The 14,023-nt window shown below is 45.2% G+C and overlaps 1 protein-coding gene across 10 annotated transcripts in view; it reads left to right on the forward strand.

The window, feature by feature from the left end:
* Positions 1-14,023, forward strand: part of NDRG3 (NDRG family member 3) — a 61,860-nt gene that overhangs the window by 40,985 nt on the left and 6,852 nt on the right. For 5 of the 10 annotated variants that reach the window (XM_031506514.1, XM_021536669.2, XM_021536670.2 and 2 more), the window contains 7 exons: positions 8,312-8,417; positions 9,098-9,218; positions 9,702-9,764; positions 10,089-10,149; positions 11,901-11,987; positions 12,531-12,587; positions 13,781-13,884. In XM_031506514.1, the coding sequence (XP_031362374.1) occupies positions 8,312-8,417; positions 9,098-9,218; positions 9,702-9,764; positions 10,089-10,149; positions 11,901-11,987; positions 12,531-12,587; positions 13,781-13,884 (599 nt within the window). Of the gene's footprint in view, positions 1-8,311; positions 8,418-9,097; positions 9,219-9,701; positions 9,765-10,088; positions 10,150-10,243; positions 10,328-11,900; positions 11,988-12,530; positions 12,588-13,165; positions 13,594-13,780; positions 13,885-14,023 lie in introns of those variants that run through there. The other 5 variants (XM_021536664.2, XM_021536668.2, XM_077787059.1 and 2 more) reach the window with 2 other exon arrangements.

Consider the following 14,023-nt stretch of genomic DNA (forward strand, 5'->3'; position numbering starts at 1 on the left):
ACAACAGTGCAGAGTGCCCCTCTGCCAGTCTTGCACAGAGCAGAGCTCAGCAGCCATGGTTTAATTCACCCTGAACTATTACAGGTCTAGGCAGGTCCAGTTTCCTTCCTTAGTGGGGAAGAGGGGCTCTACTCTCAGAACGGGAGTAGAAAGCACCATGTATTCCTCAGTCTGTGCTGGGTGCCTTGCTCATGACACTGGATACTTGACTGGAGTGCAAGAAAGTTGTGGTTTTAAGGAGATGGAGAAGTACATCTTTCTACATTTCAGATATATTGTCACAAATTGCTTACTGGTCTCAGCATTGCATGGTTGAAGGGGTTTGTGATTTCTGCTTTGAGAGCACAAACCCAGCCTGTCAAGTCATGCTTGTGTTGTAGCTCACTTGACTCAGTTCCTCTGACTGCAAAGCCAGTGTCTGTTCTCTGGCAGGATCTGTGTTTGGAAGTGACTTACTTGACAGTTCTTGCTGGCTGACACTGAGCATTAGCAAGGGTCACAGAGTCACTGGGTCCATCCTTCACCATCACCTGCCTTTGGAGCAGGTGCTTGCTTCTGGTGCTTTTGAGTTTGTGTAAAAGCAGACTGAATATGTCATTCTTCTGCTGCTCTCAATTCTCATACAGAATTTCTCTTTAACACTTTAACACTTAATCCAATTACACAGAGTACCAGAAACTACTCCTTGCCTGCTTAGATCATATTGTATTTTCTATTAATGAGTTTCTCTCAGTAATAGAAATTCTCTCATTCTCTCATTCTCTCGACTTCTCAAGGATGTTTATTTTCTCTTATCTATAACATTCTTTCTCTGACCTGCTAAGCTCTGTCTAGCAAGTTAGTCGTGGCATTCTATCTGCCCTCTAGGGTGGTGTTTACATTTTATACTAAAAACTATGTGTACTATGTTCATGCCAATATCTATCATTTATGTTGGACAGTGTGTCTCTACCTTAAACCAATAGAAAAGTGTCACCATCACAGCAAGACATGGAGGGCAAGGAGAAGGAGATTGGGACATGCCCAAATCCCTCATCTTGTTCCCTTGAACCCCTTATTTTAAAACCCTAAAATTCTACTTTTTCACCCTGTGTTAATTCAACTGCCACATTACTCAAACCCTTGTGGCTTGTAATTCCTCATACAAAGTTGGCAATTTTTTCCACAGGCTAAAATTTAAGCCACAGGTGGTTTTGACTTTGTGCCAAGGTCTCCGAGCCCCCTGCCAGGGTCTCGGGACAGCCAGGACAAGCCAGAGGGACGTCCTGGGTTCCCACAAGTTTTGCTCTGTATGGAAATGAATAATTTACTTCAAAATGTTGTTTTAAATCTGATTTTAATTTGCTTCCCATGCAGCTATCTCCTTCAACTCTACCATTTCCAAAATAATTTTGCCCTGAGAAGGAGCTGGGAAGCACTCAGCTGTCAGTTGCCTTATGGTTGGCAGTATTATGATGGGAAGAGTTACTAGGTGGTGATGTTTTACAGTCTTACAATATTTTTTTCTTATATTACAGTCATAGTTTATGGTATTGTTTTAGTAACATGTAGAAATTTGAGGGCAGCTCTTGCCAAGAGCAAGACAACAGAATCTCTGCTTTAATCTCCCCATAGTTAGTGGCTGGGATAGGCTGCCCCAGGAGCATGATGTGGTTGTTTTTCACCTTTGCCAAGACTGTCAAAGATGACGTAAATATCTGTAGCCACAGAGTCAGTGAAAAAGGGGAAAGCCTGCCCTGAGTAATCTGCATCTCTTCCACCTTACAGCAAAGCAGCAGAGGCAGTTCTCTTTGCCTTAGGTGAACCAGGAACAAAATGTCCTTAAGTTGAAAGGCTTTTTGGAAGTGTTTCCAGCCCTATGCTACTACAGACATTCAGCAAGCTTGAGCAGAGCTCAAGCAACAGACACCTTGCTGCTCTGTGTTCTCCCAGGTTTTCATGTTAGAAAAGTTTTTTGAAGGGATTTCACAGATGTGTTCTTTATTGCCAGTGTCCAAATAAAAAAAAAAATCCCAATTTTTTAAGGAACTAATTTTGAACTTTGAGCAGCTTCACATTGAGAGTAAAATTTATCTGGTAATGCCAAAAAAAAGCTTAATAAATTAGTCATGAAAATCGTTGGTAATATGAATTCTAGTAATTAATCACTCCCACTGTGAAACAAATGGTTTCCTCAACCTTTAATAACGTTTAAAACTCAAGTACTGGATCACACTGTGACCTGAGTCTGTGGGAGCATAGCTGGAATTTGGACTGCTACCTCTGTTTCCTGTGAGTTTCTGGAGCTCAAGGCATTGAGCACCTCAAGAACAGCCGTTGGATACCTCACTCTTTCACTCAGAATGTTTTTTTTCTCAATATGGGAATTTTTTGGTGGTGTTAAGGATTAATTTCCCTGTCCAACCCTCCCAGAGCTACTCTGGCAGTAACACTCTCACCACCTGAACTGGGACCAAACCCCTGGCAGCTCACATCCCACACTCAGTCACAGCAAGTTTCTTACTGCTTCTACCCCACGTTTTCCATAGCAGAGTCACAGATGTCCAGATCCCTAAGATAATTTAATCATGGTGCAACAGCTGAATAGCAAAGCAGCAAAATAAGAGCTTGAGCTGGTGCCTCCAAAGAGGCACCCCAAACAAAGGATCCCCTGGGGTTTTATCCCTTCACAGTGCAGGGAAAGTCTGAGGGTCCTCAGCTGCTGCAGTGTCTCTGAGTCTGGCTCCCCTCTCTGGGCCTCAGATCCTTGGACCCTTTTCTGCAAAGGATCTTCAGTTCACAGCCTCTTGCTGTGAGCTTAGGCTCCTGCCCCTCCAGAGCTAAGCCTGCAGTTCCACTGCAGCTGCCCCTGAAGCTACTGGCACTGAATGGATTCTTTAACAGGTGGCACCTGTCAGTGGCACTGTCATTGTTTCCCTCTCTGGCCAAAGGCGGAGGGTGGCAGTCAGAAATGGTTCCTACATTTGAACCTTTTTACCATGTGTCTACTTCTTTCTGCAATCATTCCCACAGTAGATTTTGGCTTTGACAGTCATATCTGGGTGTGGGTTTTTCCTCTTTCGTTTGAGAAGCATTCAGAAATGTTAAGAGCAAATGGAATAATGTCTCAGCCTTGTCTGACCTGCAAATGCCCAGCAAGGAATGCCTTCCAGCAGTTCTTATATGAGTTTGATCTCAGATATTTTAAAGCTTCTGTTGGTTTGTGTTTTGTCACCTTCCAGTATCTGAACCACTATGGTTCACACACACTTCTGAAGTGCAGGGCTCTTTGATCAAGAACAGAGATTCTCAGGAGCTGGCACCATAGAGATTATAGCAAAACTCACAGGACAGTGAACCCAAACCTGCACTTCCGCCTACAGATTTCCATAAGACCATCAGCTCATTGGACATGGGGCAGGGCAGAGGGACAGGAGAAGGACTCTTTCCAGTGGCACTTCATTATGAAGTCTGCCAATCAAAGTTGCATCCATTACATGGTAACAACACTGCATTTTAGCCACAAACTTCTGTGGAGCAGCAGCTTAAGGAGCTCCAGACATGAGAAGCCGTCATTGACATGGCTCTGAGGGCAGAGAAATGTATTCTCTGCCTTCCAAGAGCTGCTCTGCAATGCGAACCATAATGTATTCCAGATCAACATCCTTGGGGAAAAGGAGAAAAACTAAGCAGCAAACCATAGAAAACTTCACTGGTTTTGCACTCAAAGTTCAGAACAAAGCCTGCACAGAAATAGAGAAGATTGTTGAACATAAACTGAGCAGAGAGCAAATACCCACCATCCATTGCAGCAGAGACAAGGAATGGTGCCAGAAAGCCAGCATGTTTAACAGAAGGGCAGGGAGATTATTGTAAACAAAGCATTTTTTAAAAAGCTAGAGAAAATGGAAGAGGTTATAAACTCTAACAGATTAAATATATGAACAGAGGGGTTTTTGAGAGATGATTTGCAAAGGAGAAAAACCCAAGTGTCCTGTTTCAGATCTGTCAAAATGGAACCTGGAAGGTAGGCTTACAGCTAGTCATAGCAGAAAAAACAAAACATATTTTTTTCTGCATGCAGGCTTGGCACAGAGCAACTCACAGAGATTGTGGGGAGTCAGCGCAGACCCTGCCTTACCCCACAGTGTCTGCTGCAGAGGCTCTACAAAAATATTTATGCATTTGTAGCAGGTTGCCAGAACTGAAAGTATCAAACCAGGAGTTTTAAATAAGTTTAAATATTAAATAGTTGAAGTGTTGAGAGGTTATGCTCTTCTGTTGAAGGTGCCATAGTGCCAAATGATTCATCTGTCAGACATTTTATAAGACAGATCAGAATTCAGAGGAGTTCTGGAAATTCCCTGACCAGCTATACCAGACAGACTGATAAGATTAGCAGAGTACAGTGGATCAATTACACTGATAAATATTGGGAAAGGGTAATGTAAGTTTTTAAATGGAAGAAGTCCTGCTGTGCAGAGCTGTTGGAATTCTTCATATGAATCACTAGTGATATAAATAAAGATAATTCAGTCAATGCAGCCTGCTTGGATTTCCAAGACACAGGGCCAAAAGGAGTCTTGAAACATATCTCTTAAGGGATTTAGGAGACCATGCAGTCAGAAGAGAAGTCCACTGAAGTACTTATTTAAGAAACCCAGCATTTGTCTTCACAGTCGAGATCACTTGAGGAGCACTCTGGAGATCTGTACTGGGACCTGTGCTACTTAAATATACTCTTTAGAGGTATGGAAAAAGTGATGGAAGGTGTGGTGACAAAACTAATTTGCCTTTGGGTAAGCACACTCAAAATGTGCTACACATTGAGTCAAACCTTCCTAGAGTGGAAAATGAAAGCATGAGCTCAGGGCTGATGATAACCCAGAGGCGTAAAACCTTAACATTGCAGGGGATGAGTGACAATGTCAGCACAGGGCTTGTGGCTTTCAGCAAAGCAAATCAATCCTTGTTCATCAGGAACAGAGAACAAAACAACTCCATTGTGCTGCTTCGTGCATCCACAGCATGGGCCTGCATGCATTTGGCATCCTGCCACAGGCCCCTTGGCTCAGCAATGACAGAGCTCCCTGGGGCTGTTTTGGAGGAGCAACAGTATGGTCAGGGTCAGCTGCTGTACCAGGGCTGTCTGGACAGTCGCAAGCACATCAGCCCAAAAAGGAGCGTGTGAGGGTCACAAGCTGTTAAGGTATTGCTTCTGAGGAGTATGGAAATGGAGTCAGTTGCTCCCCAGCTTCCAAACCAAGGGCCAGGAGATTTCATGCAAAATCAGCAGATACGAGATGGGGAATTACGTGGTTCTTTACCCCACAAATTAGTAAGGTTCAGCTGCTCTGGTCACAGGGGGAGAGAGGTACCAAAGGCTCAAGTGTTTGGCAGTTGCAACCTCATTGTCAGAAAGTTAAGACCACACCTCCAGTTAAGGAAGTCTCATTGGACGTACAGATTGTTGGAAGCTGGGAAGGTTATGGGAAAGTGTTACAGAGATGCAAGTGTTTAAGAACTTGTATCACTTTATACTTTTCCACAAGCACAGGCTCCTGAAATCATCCGAGCAGGCTACACCTGTAGCTGGTCTCCATGCCTTCTGTTCTTCCTCCATCATTGCTCTTCCCATTCCCGACCTCCATACACTGCTGCTGTTTGAAGCTGTGAATCCCAGGTGAGCTGAGTGGATCGATGGCAGCTGCCTGCCCAGCCTCAGCACTGTGCCTCAGCAGCAAGTGTGGTACAGGCAGTGCCCACGGCTGCTGAGAGACAGCTCTGGAAGCCATGCTGCCTCTGCTACCCACCTCCTATTTGCAGCAGGTGGGCTGCAGCTGCTGTTTATTTTTACCTACTATACAAATAAAGGCAAAAGATAAAAATACCTTTTTTCAGAAGAAAAACTTCTGATAAAGTTTCCAGTCCCTAAATAAAAATTGAATTTTATCCAGCTCTTCAAAACACAACCTGTGGATCATGAGCTTCTCTTGCATTCATCTCCCTTATTTTAAGGACTGCAGGTTTGCAAAAGTCTGGCTGTCTCACATGTTTTCCACCTGCCTTCTCGTATCACTGCGTCCCTGCACTAGACCAGATAAGCATTCAGACATTAGCTGGAATTAGACACCTGCAAAGTAACAAACCTTGAATCTCTTTTCAAACTACACTGATATAGTGTGTCATAGCTGACCTGAGCAGAGAGCAGAAAGAAACCAAGTGTGCCAGAGTCTAGAAGTGTCTGTTACTTTCCAACACAACACTTCTACACAAGCAGATGGCAAATACCAGGAGTGAACGTGCCAGAATTGTGTTTTGGAACTGGGCAGCATTGATGCAGCATGGCACAGGCAGGATGTCTCACTAGGCAGCTGTAAAGGGTGTCTACAAGAAGGACATGAAGAAAGTGTGTTTGTCAAGGGCAGAAGGTGCAGCCTGCAGAGTTCCTGTTCTCTCACTGAGTGCTCTGGTACCCACTGTAAGTGGATTATTCTGCTCCACACTTGAGAGAGTAATAAGCCATTAATAATGTAGCTAAATATTAACTTTTGGGGGGCATGAGCTGTGAGTCAATTTCATTGATCATATGCTCAGGGCAAGGCTATTCCTTCTGCCACTCCATACACTCCCCTTGGGCTCTGAACCAGAACCAGCATTTGCCAGACCTCCTATGAGCTTCTTAACTCACTGACCTGCCAGTAGTCTAACAAAGGAAGGTTAATTTAAAAAAAAAAAAAAAAAAAGCTTAACTGGATAGCTGCTTATGGAAGAGCCTAGCAAGTGCCAGAGCTGGCAGAGAGACCTGCTCTTAGTGGCAGTCCTTAGTCCAGTCCTCAGGGGTGTAGGGAAGTGCAGGTGAGGGTCACAGGCTCTGGCCACTTAGGCACTTGCTGCGCTCTCCATTGAGTTCGCTGTGTTTCACCCTTCCAGCTACCTGCACTGCCAGTTGCCTTCTCCAAAAGTGGCCACTTTATTTAAAGGACTCAGTTTAAAGGACCTGGAGGCTTGGAGAGCACTAAACTGGAGTCTAGTGCTGTGGCTGCACAGCACATCCTTCAGAGGTGCAGGACAGAACTTTGTCCAGCTCAGCAGAGCTCCCCTGAGAGCTGAGACATGGACAAGGGGCAGAGCCTGGAGGTTTGCTGGAGGCTGATGAAGCAGGGACTGCAGCCTGGGCTGCTTTGTGCAGCCTTGCTGTGAGGACAGGAGTTCCTGCGATGTGGACACATACTCGCTTTGCACAGACAGAGGAGTCCTTTCCTACCCCCAGTCTCCTCCAAAGGAAAAGGGAGCCAGGTGAGCCTCAGATAAGGTATTGTCATCTGCAGATGGGTCTCTGCTGCTTTGTAGATAAGTACTCCAGCTTTTATATACATGCACAATGCAACAGCTGCATGCAGGCAAAACCCAGACCCATTCTGAGGACAAGGACAGACAGGGGTGTCTTGTTATCCTTCAAGCACAAGCCTCAAGAAAGTTTCAGGCTACCTCATGTGATTTGGCTGGGCCAGCATCCTACTGTTGCTACACTCCTGGAGCAAGGGAAGAGAGAGGCTTTGGAGTTCTTGAAAAGAAGCACAGCTGGGTGAAGGAGGGTCTTGCACTGCAGGAACTAAACCAGTGTGCCCCACAGCCAGCACTCAGGAGTGCCCAGAAAGTAGGTGAGGTGGATTTGTGATGTGCTGCAAGGCAGGTACTCTCACCAGTCCTGTGTTTGATTTAATGACTTTCAGGCTGTTAAAAATGACTCTTTAAAAAACAAATATTTCATATACTTTATGTAAACTAGTAAAACATATTTCTGAGGTTGTAATGTCCCATCTTCAAGCTGAACCATGTGGCTTTTTTCCTAAGCAGATACTTTCTTAATATCAAGAAAATAATTGGTGCTTTTAATAGTTACTGTAAGAGCATGTCTCTCCATTGATTTCTGTAGATCAGAGAAGGGATCCAGAGGTAATATTGTGTACCCAGCTTTCCTGACATCTATACAGCTTTTCCAAAGTCCATAGTTATCCCAGAGATCTTGATCATGAGAAGATGCAGCCCCAGACTGTTTGCACATCTGTACAAAAGCAAGCTGCTTTGGGCAGTGGTTGGACACAGAGATTGGATACAGAGGTTTGACAGGGTTGTGAGTTGGCTGGGGTAAAATGAGATGGTGTTTGAGGTCCCTTCCAACCCAAATCATTCTGTGATTTCAAGAGCTGTACTATGGGTAGGAGAGCAGTGTTAAAGTGGGAATGAGGCTCTTGCTGCTGGCCCTCAGTTAGGGTTCCCTGTGAAGGCAGCACATGTAACACTGGGGCTCCTTCTTCTCTCTCTGCAGGAACATGATATTGAGACAGCTTTCGGAGTGGTTCATGTCACCATGCGGGGCACACCCAAGGGGAACAGACCTGTCATCCTCACATACCATGACATTGGCCTCAACCGTAAGCCCTTGCATTGCCAGGACCCTGAAAAAGTGATTATTTGTGGTATTTGCTTTTGAGCATGGGGAGTAGCAGGCCTGGTATGGAGCTGAGATGAGGTCATTCCAAAGTGAAAAGATAAAGGTCTGCAGGAGAGAGAGAGCACATGGCATGCCCCTGTCCATTCCAACAGCCCTTGAAAGGTAGGGCCAAAGTGGAAAGATGGAAATAGGTCCACCCAGCACACTGTAGTGCTCTAGCTGACTTGCTGCACTGTGTGATAGGGCATCCATTCCTTGGGTGCTTGGCAGGTGAACAAGTCCCTTCTGCATGGCTGCAGCAGTAGTGTAATGTTCTGGTGGACACAGTTGCTCTTTTGACGTCTTCCCACCCAAAATGTACTGTTAGTTCCACACAGGTACTTCTCTGTTAGTGCTTTAAGTGCCCAAGTGGTGCGAAACCCTGCTTTCCAGGGCATTGCAGGCTGTCTGTTGTCTGCCTGCCCTTCAGTCATAGCAATTCCATTGCTGAGACTCACTGCTGCATTGCAGTTTTGGGCACAGCACACACACCATCCAGCACCCACTGCCTTATGGTGTCAGCGGGGACTTGAGCTCCTGCAGGTGTGTGCCATGGTGTTTGGAGGGTGGCTTGCAATAAAACTTAAATAAGTGTCTAATTTCTTCTAATTGTTGTTTCAGACAAATCCTGTTTTAATGCATTCTTTAACTTTGAAGACATGCAAGAGATCACCCATCATTTTGCTGTGTGCCATGTGGATGCACCAGGCCAACAAGAAGGAGCCCCCCCATTCCCATCTGGGTAAGAGCTCTGCAATGACCCATGTTGTTCAATCTGGACTGAGGTAGCACCCAGTTTAAGCCAGCTGGGACTGCCAGGCTGAGTGTAGTGGCAAGCTGGTGCCAGCAGCAGAGGAAATGGCAAGATGAGGAAGCTTCCCAAGGAAGAGTTAAGGGAACTCTCCAATTACTAAGACATGGGTAAAGCCCTCACTAGTGCTGAGTCTGGTACCACCTTTCTGACTTGAACATCAACCCAGCACACTGCAGTCGAGCTGGCATTTCATCTCTCCATCTTGCCACAGAAGTCTGACTGCCCAAAAGACCACAGCTCTGTGTTAATCTTACTCTGAGGGATGGGATCCACACAGTCAGCTGACAGTATTGTTCCATGTTAATAACCTGTGCACATGTCTGCCAGATATTCTTTGTCCTTCCTACCTTGAGTGGAACTGGAAGGTAACCTCTGTCAGGCTGTATTTGGAGGTGCTTCCTTGCTTTTCAGGTACCAGTATCCCAGTATGGATGAACTGGCTGAAATGTTACCTGCCGTTCTGACACACCTGAAGTAAGTCTCTGAAAGGAAATGGGGTGAGCCAGCTGGATACTGCTATTCCAGCACCTGCTTCTGTCTCTGCTTGCCATGACTGATATGCTCACTGAGGTGCCCCAAGAGGCACAAGTATCTGTTAACCAGGGGGACTCTGTCTAGTTTTGTGCTGGGGACACTGTCTGCTACATGAAGCAATTTATGGCTTCTGAATCATTGCTGCATTGTTTTGAAAATAATCCATAAGTGCACAGCTGGACCCAGAGAGGAAAGGCTATGCCTCTAGGGATGCTTCAGCTGAGCTAAGTTAGTTGTGCTGACTGTGAAATGCCTGTATTTCAGCCTGAAAAGCTTCATTGGGATTGGCCTAGGAGCTGGTGCTTATGTCCTCAGCAGGTGTGCAGTAAGTATCTCTTCACTGCTTATGACTTGTGGGCTGTGATCATTGCTGTTCAGACTGTGTGGGGCACGGGTGAAGTAACATTCAGTAATTACAGCAGGGCTGCAGGGAGCCATGGGAGAGCTACCTCCATCCAGATGGTTTTGTTGGAGCAGTCAGGGTTACTCTGAAGCTGTGCCAGGTATGGAAACATTGTAATATGATGCCTTTGAGTCAGCAGAGCCCATCCTGAGTGTTGAATCTTCAGAGAGACCCGCTGCACTACTGTGTGACATTCACATTCTCAGAGACAGAGATACATAATTCTGTCTCTCAGGATTTCTTGGAGAAGCACAGAGAGAAGAGAAAAAAAATCTTTGTCTCTGCTCCTTTGCTTTCCCCATGTGGAATGTAGTATGGAGATTGTTTACCTGAAGTGATTGCTGGGTTGGATTCTGGTTGTTTGGGTTCAATGACCAATTGGATCCAGCTGTGGCTCAGACTCTCAGCTGAGAAGTCATGAGTTTGTCAGTTGGATACAGTTAGATAGTAAGTTAGAAAGTAAGTATGTAGAATAGTATTGTATCTATTTAAATAGTATATGAATGTACTATAGTATAGTTTCAATAAAGCTATCCTTCAGTCTTCTGATCTGGAGCCAGACATTATTGTTTCTTCCCAGAGCTGGGGTTCGCCGCATTTTACTATACTGCTGTGTGCTGTGTTCACTGCTTGTAGCACCAAGGAATGGATGTGATGATGCACTGTAAACTGGTGTTGATGTGGAATGTGCTTTGTCACTGGAAGGAAGCAGATTTTGCTCCACCCTTACACAAGAGAGCTGCTTCTATTTTGGTACCTGCTTATACATTTCTCTCTAGTGTAGTGTTCATGTGAAATCAGTGGGTATCATTTAGTAGCCCAGGAATTTGCCTGAGTCTTTCAGAGTTAGTGTTAAAAAAATCACAGAAATCTGACATTTTCAGGAAAAATTGCTTCAGGTTGTTGCATGTAGAGAATTGCCAGTTGTTTAGGCCACTATAATTTCTTCAAGTCACTGTGCAGGGCAGCTGCCCCTCCTTACACAAAGTTCTCTGTTTTCCATTCCGTACACTCAGGATTGAGCAGGGGCAATGTGAGGCATTGGTGTTTCACTATTCATTACCTTCTGTATCTTGGACAGTTTTCAGCCTTGCTAAAGAGGAGTTTGTGCAAATCAGCATTAGTCCTCAACAAAGTGCCACAAATGTGCTCATACCACTCTCCCTGGGCTGCGGTCAGTTTTCTGCTGAGGACAGAGATGTTTCCTTCTCCTTCACATCAGTCCAGTAAAGCAGGAGAGCTGCCTTGGAGCGAACTCAAAACTCAGCAGAGGCTGGTTACCTGATTTCTGAGTTTTTATTTGCAAGCATTTCTCATACGAGCTTTGTACCTGTGCTGCCCAGATACAGCCCGAGGTACACTGGAGAGCTTTGGGTTGCTGGATGGAGCAGGGGAAGGGGTGTCTGCAGGTGGGGGGCAGCAGGGGTGCTGCCTGGTGAGGGGTGCCCCTGTAGCTCAAGCTTCTCTAGTGCAGTGGCTTGGGGGCCTCAGCACTAACTCCCCTGCCATTTGCTCCATTTCCACTGGAAAACTGCCTCTTCCTTGAAGAGAAGTGGCTGCCCAGCACAGAAGAGCTCCCTACTTTGTCTTACACCTTTTGCAAGAAGCTTTCCAGCTGGCCACTGTGTGGACTGAATCATCATTCTGAGTGTGCCTCTGCTCTCTCCCCACAGCTCAGCCACCCTGACCTGGTGGAGGGACTTGTTCTTATTAATGTTGATCCATGTGCAAAAGGGTGGATTGACTGGGCAGCATCCAAGGTGAGATTCTGCTTTTCCACACATGTGCTCTCCGTAGCATCTAATGAACACTGTGTAGAGTAAACATAAAAAGAAGGACAGAATGCAGGATTTTTTCCATTTCTGGTGAAAACTGTACAATTTCATTTCTTGTCCTTGCTGCATTCTAAGTCTGGGTATAGTATGGCCTCTGCCATAGGAGCAGGGGTGGGTATGATCATGTGAATGAAAAATGCAGATAAACTGCTTGGATCACTCAGCTTTCCTTTGATTTAGTACTTCTGCTTGCAGGGTTCATTTGATTGATATTGAATAGATCTCTTAATTATTCTCTTATTCTGGTCCCTTGAAGTTGTTTAAGGTTTCAGTTTTTTTTGAGAGCTGGGTTGTGTATACACAATTTCTTTGAAACTTGGTACGTCCATCCCAAGCTTCAGGCATTTGCTTCTTATATAATATGAATAGTTTCTTCATTGTTTCCTTTACTCTGATTAGCTGTTTTGCAATGTGTGATGAAACTGCATTTTCTTGTTACTCTCCTCCTCATTCATGGTCACTCTTCAGTTTTCAGGCTGGACAACCAACATAGTGGATATTGTCTTGGCACATCATTTTGGCCATGTAAGTACCCAGCAGATGCTAGTGTTGCCTGTCCAACTGTGCATGAAGCTATAACTTCTGTATGTGTCTGCTCCCAAATAGTTCTGGTCCATCAGATAAGGGTTGCCACAGGTAGTACCTTTTTCTTTGTGTGTCAAGGTCACATTGGGGTTGGCATGCTGGGGGGCACATACATCCTCACTCTTGTCCTCACTGCCTCCAGACCATGCACTGGTGATAGAACTCCTTTATGGTGCCCAGGACACTGTCCACAGAAACAAGTGTCAGCCAGTTCTCTGTAGCCAGCATGGAAGCCTTTGGACTGTGGATAAAGCACATGTCAGCTGGGAGCTGACAGTGGGATCTTGTGTCTGTCCAGATGTTGAACTGCTTCATTCTGCTCTTCATCTGAAACCCTTCAGTTTCAGCAGAGGCAAACCAGCCCCTCCTGAAAACTTTGAATACAGCAATGCCTTCTGTTTGAGATTAGCTTTCTCTCAACCAGCAAGCTTACTGAGCAATGACAGGGATAGTGCCGCATGCACACTGTATATGCCACACAGCAGATCAATCTCTGACCTGGAGTCTTCTTGCAACAGCACATCAGCACTGAAAGGAATGCTTCCTTCTCCAGCACCACTTCCTCCTGTGCACATCCTGCGCTCTTCCCACTGTCAAGCCCCTTCATTGTATGTAGTGCTTCCTTGCATTCCCTGTTCTCTCTGGCTCTCTCGGAATGTAGTTTCTTCTTAGAACTGGGTGCTGGAATTGAACTTTCCCCTGGTCACAGTCTTACAGCTTACGTATTTTTTTACTTTATTACATTTATTAGTGTTATTATGTACTTTGCTTCTTAAACATTAAACATGAGTGGAAGGCCTGCCAAATGCAGAGTGATTTGTATCTCGGTAAGCATTACTGAGGCTTAGGAGTTAACTCATCCCATCTCAGCCTGTACTCTGGGAGCAGCTTGTGCACTGCCAGTTATAAAAGTGTAGCTACATTACCAAAGCATGGCATGTACCAGCACATCACATAAACACCTCATGTCTCTGAGATCCTTTTGCAGTGTGGAGTTGCTGCCCTCTGTGTCACTGTTCACAGGGAATTATGTATATGGACATACTTTAATGCTTTGACATTTTTATGGCTATTGCTTCCTTTACCTGTGAAAAATATGTTTCCTATTCTTCCATTCTTCTGCTTTTGTACAGGAGGAATTGCAGGCAAATCTAGATTTGATCCAAACATACAGGCTTCATATTGCGCAGGACATCAACCAAGATAACCTTCAGCTGTTCCTCACCTCATACAACAGGTATCGGATACCTTTTTACCCGACAGACAGCTCCCATAGCTTCCCTGCTTAGTAGATTTGCTGCCATATGTATTATCCTATTGGGTATTGTATCAGGGGAACTTTTGTCCTAAGCCTAGTTTTCAGCTGTTACCCTGAG

This window comes from Lonchura striata, chromosome 17, assembly GCF_046129695.1.
Source record: "Lonchura striata isolate bLonStr1 chromosome 17, bLonStr1.mat, whole genome shotgun sequence".
Taxonomy (NCBI): Eukaryota; Metazoa; Chordata; class Aves; order Passeriformes; family Estrildidae; genus Lonchura; species Lonchura striata.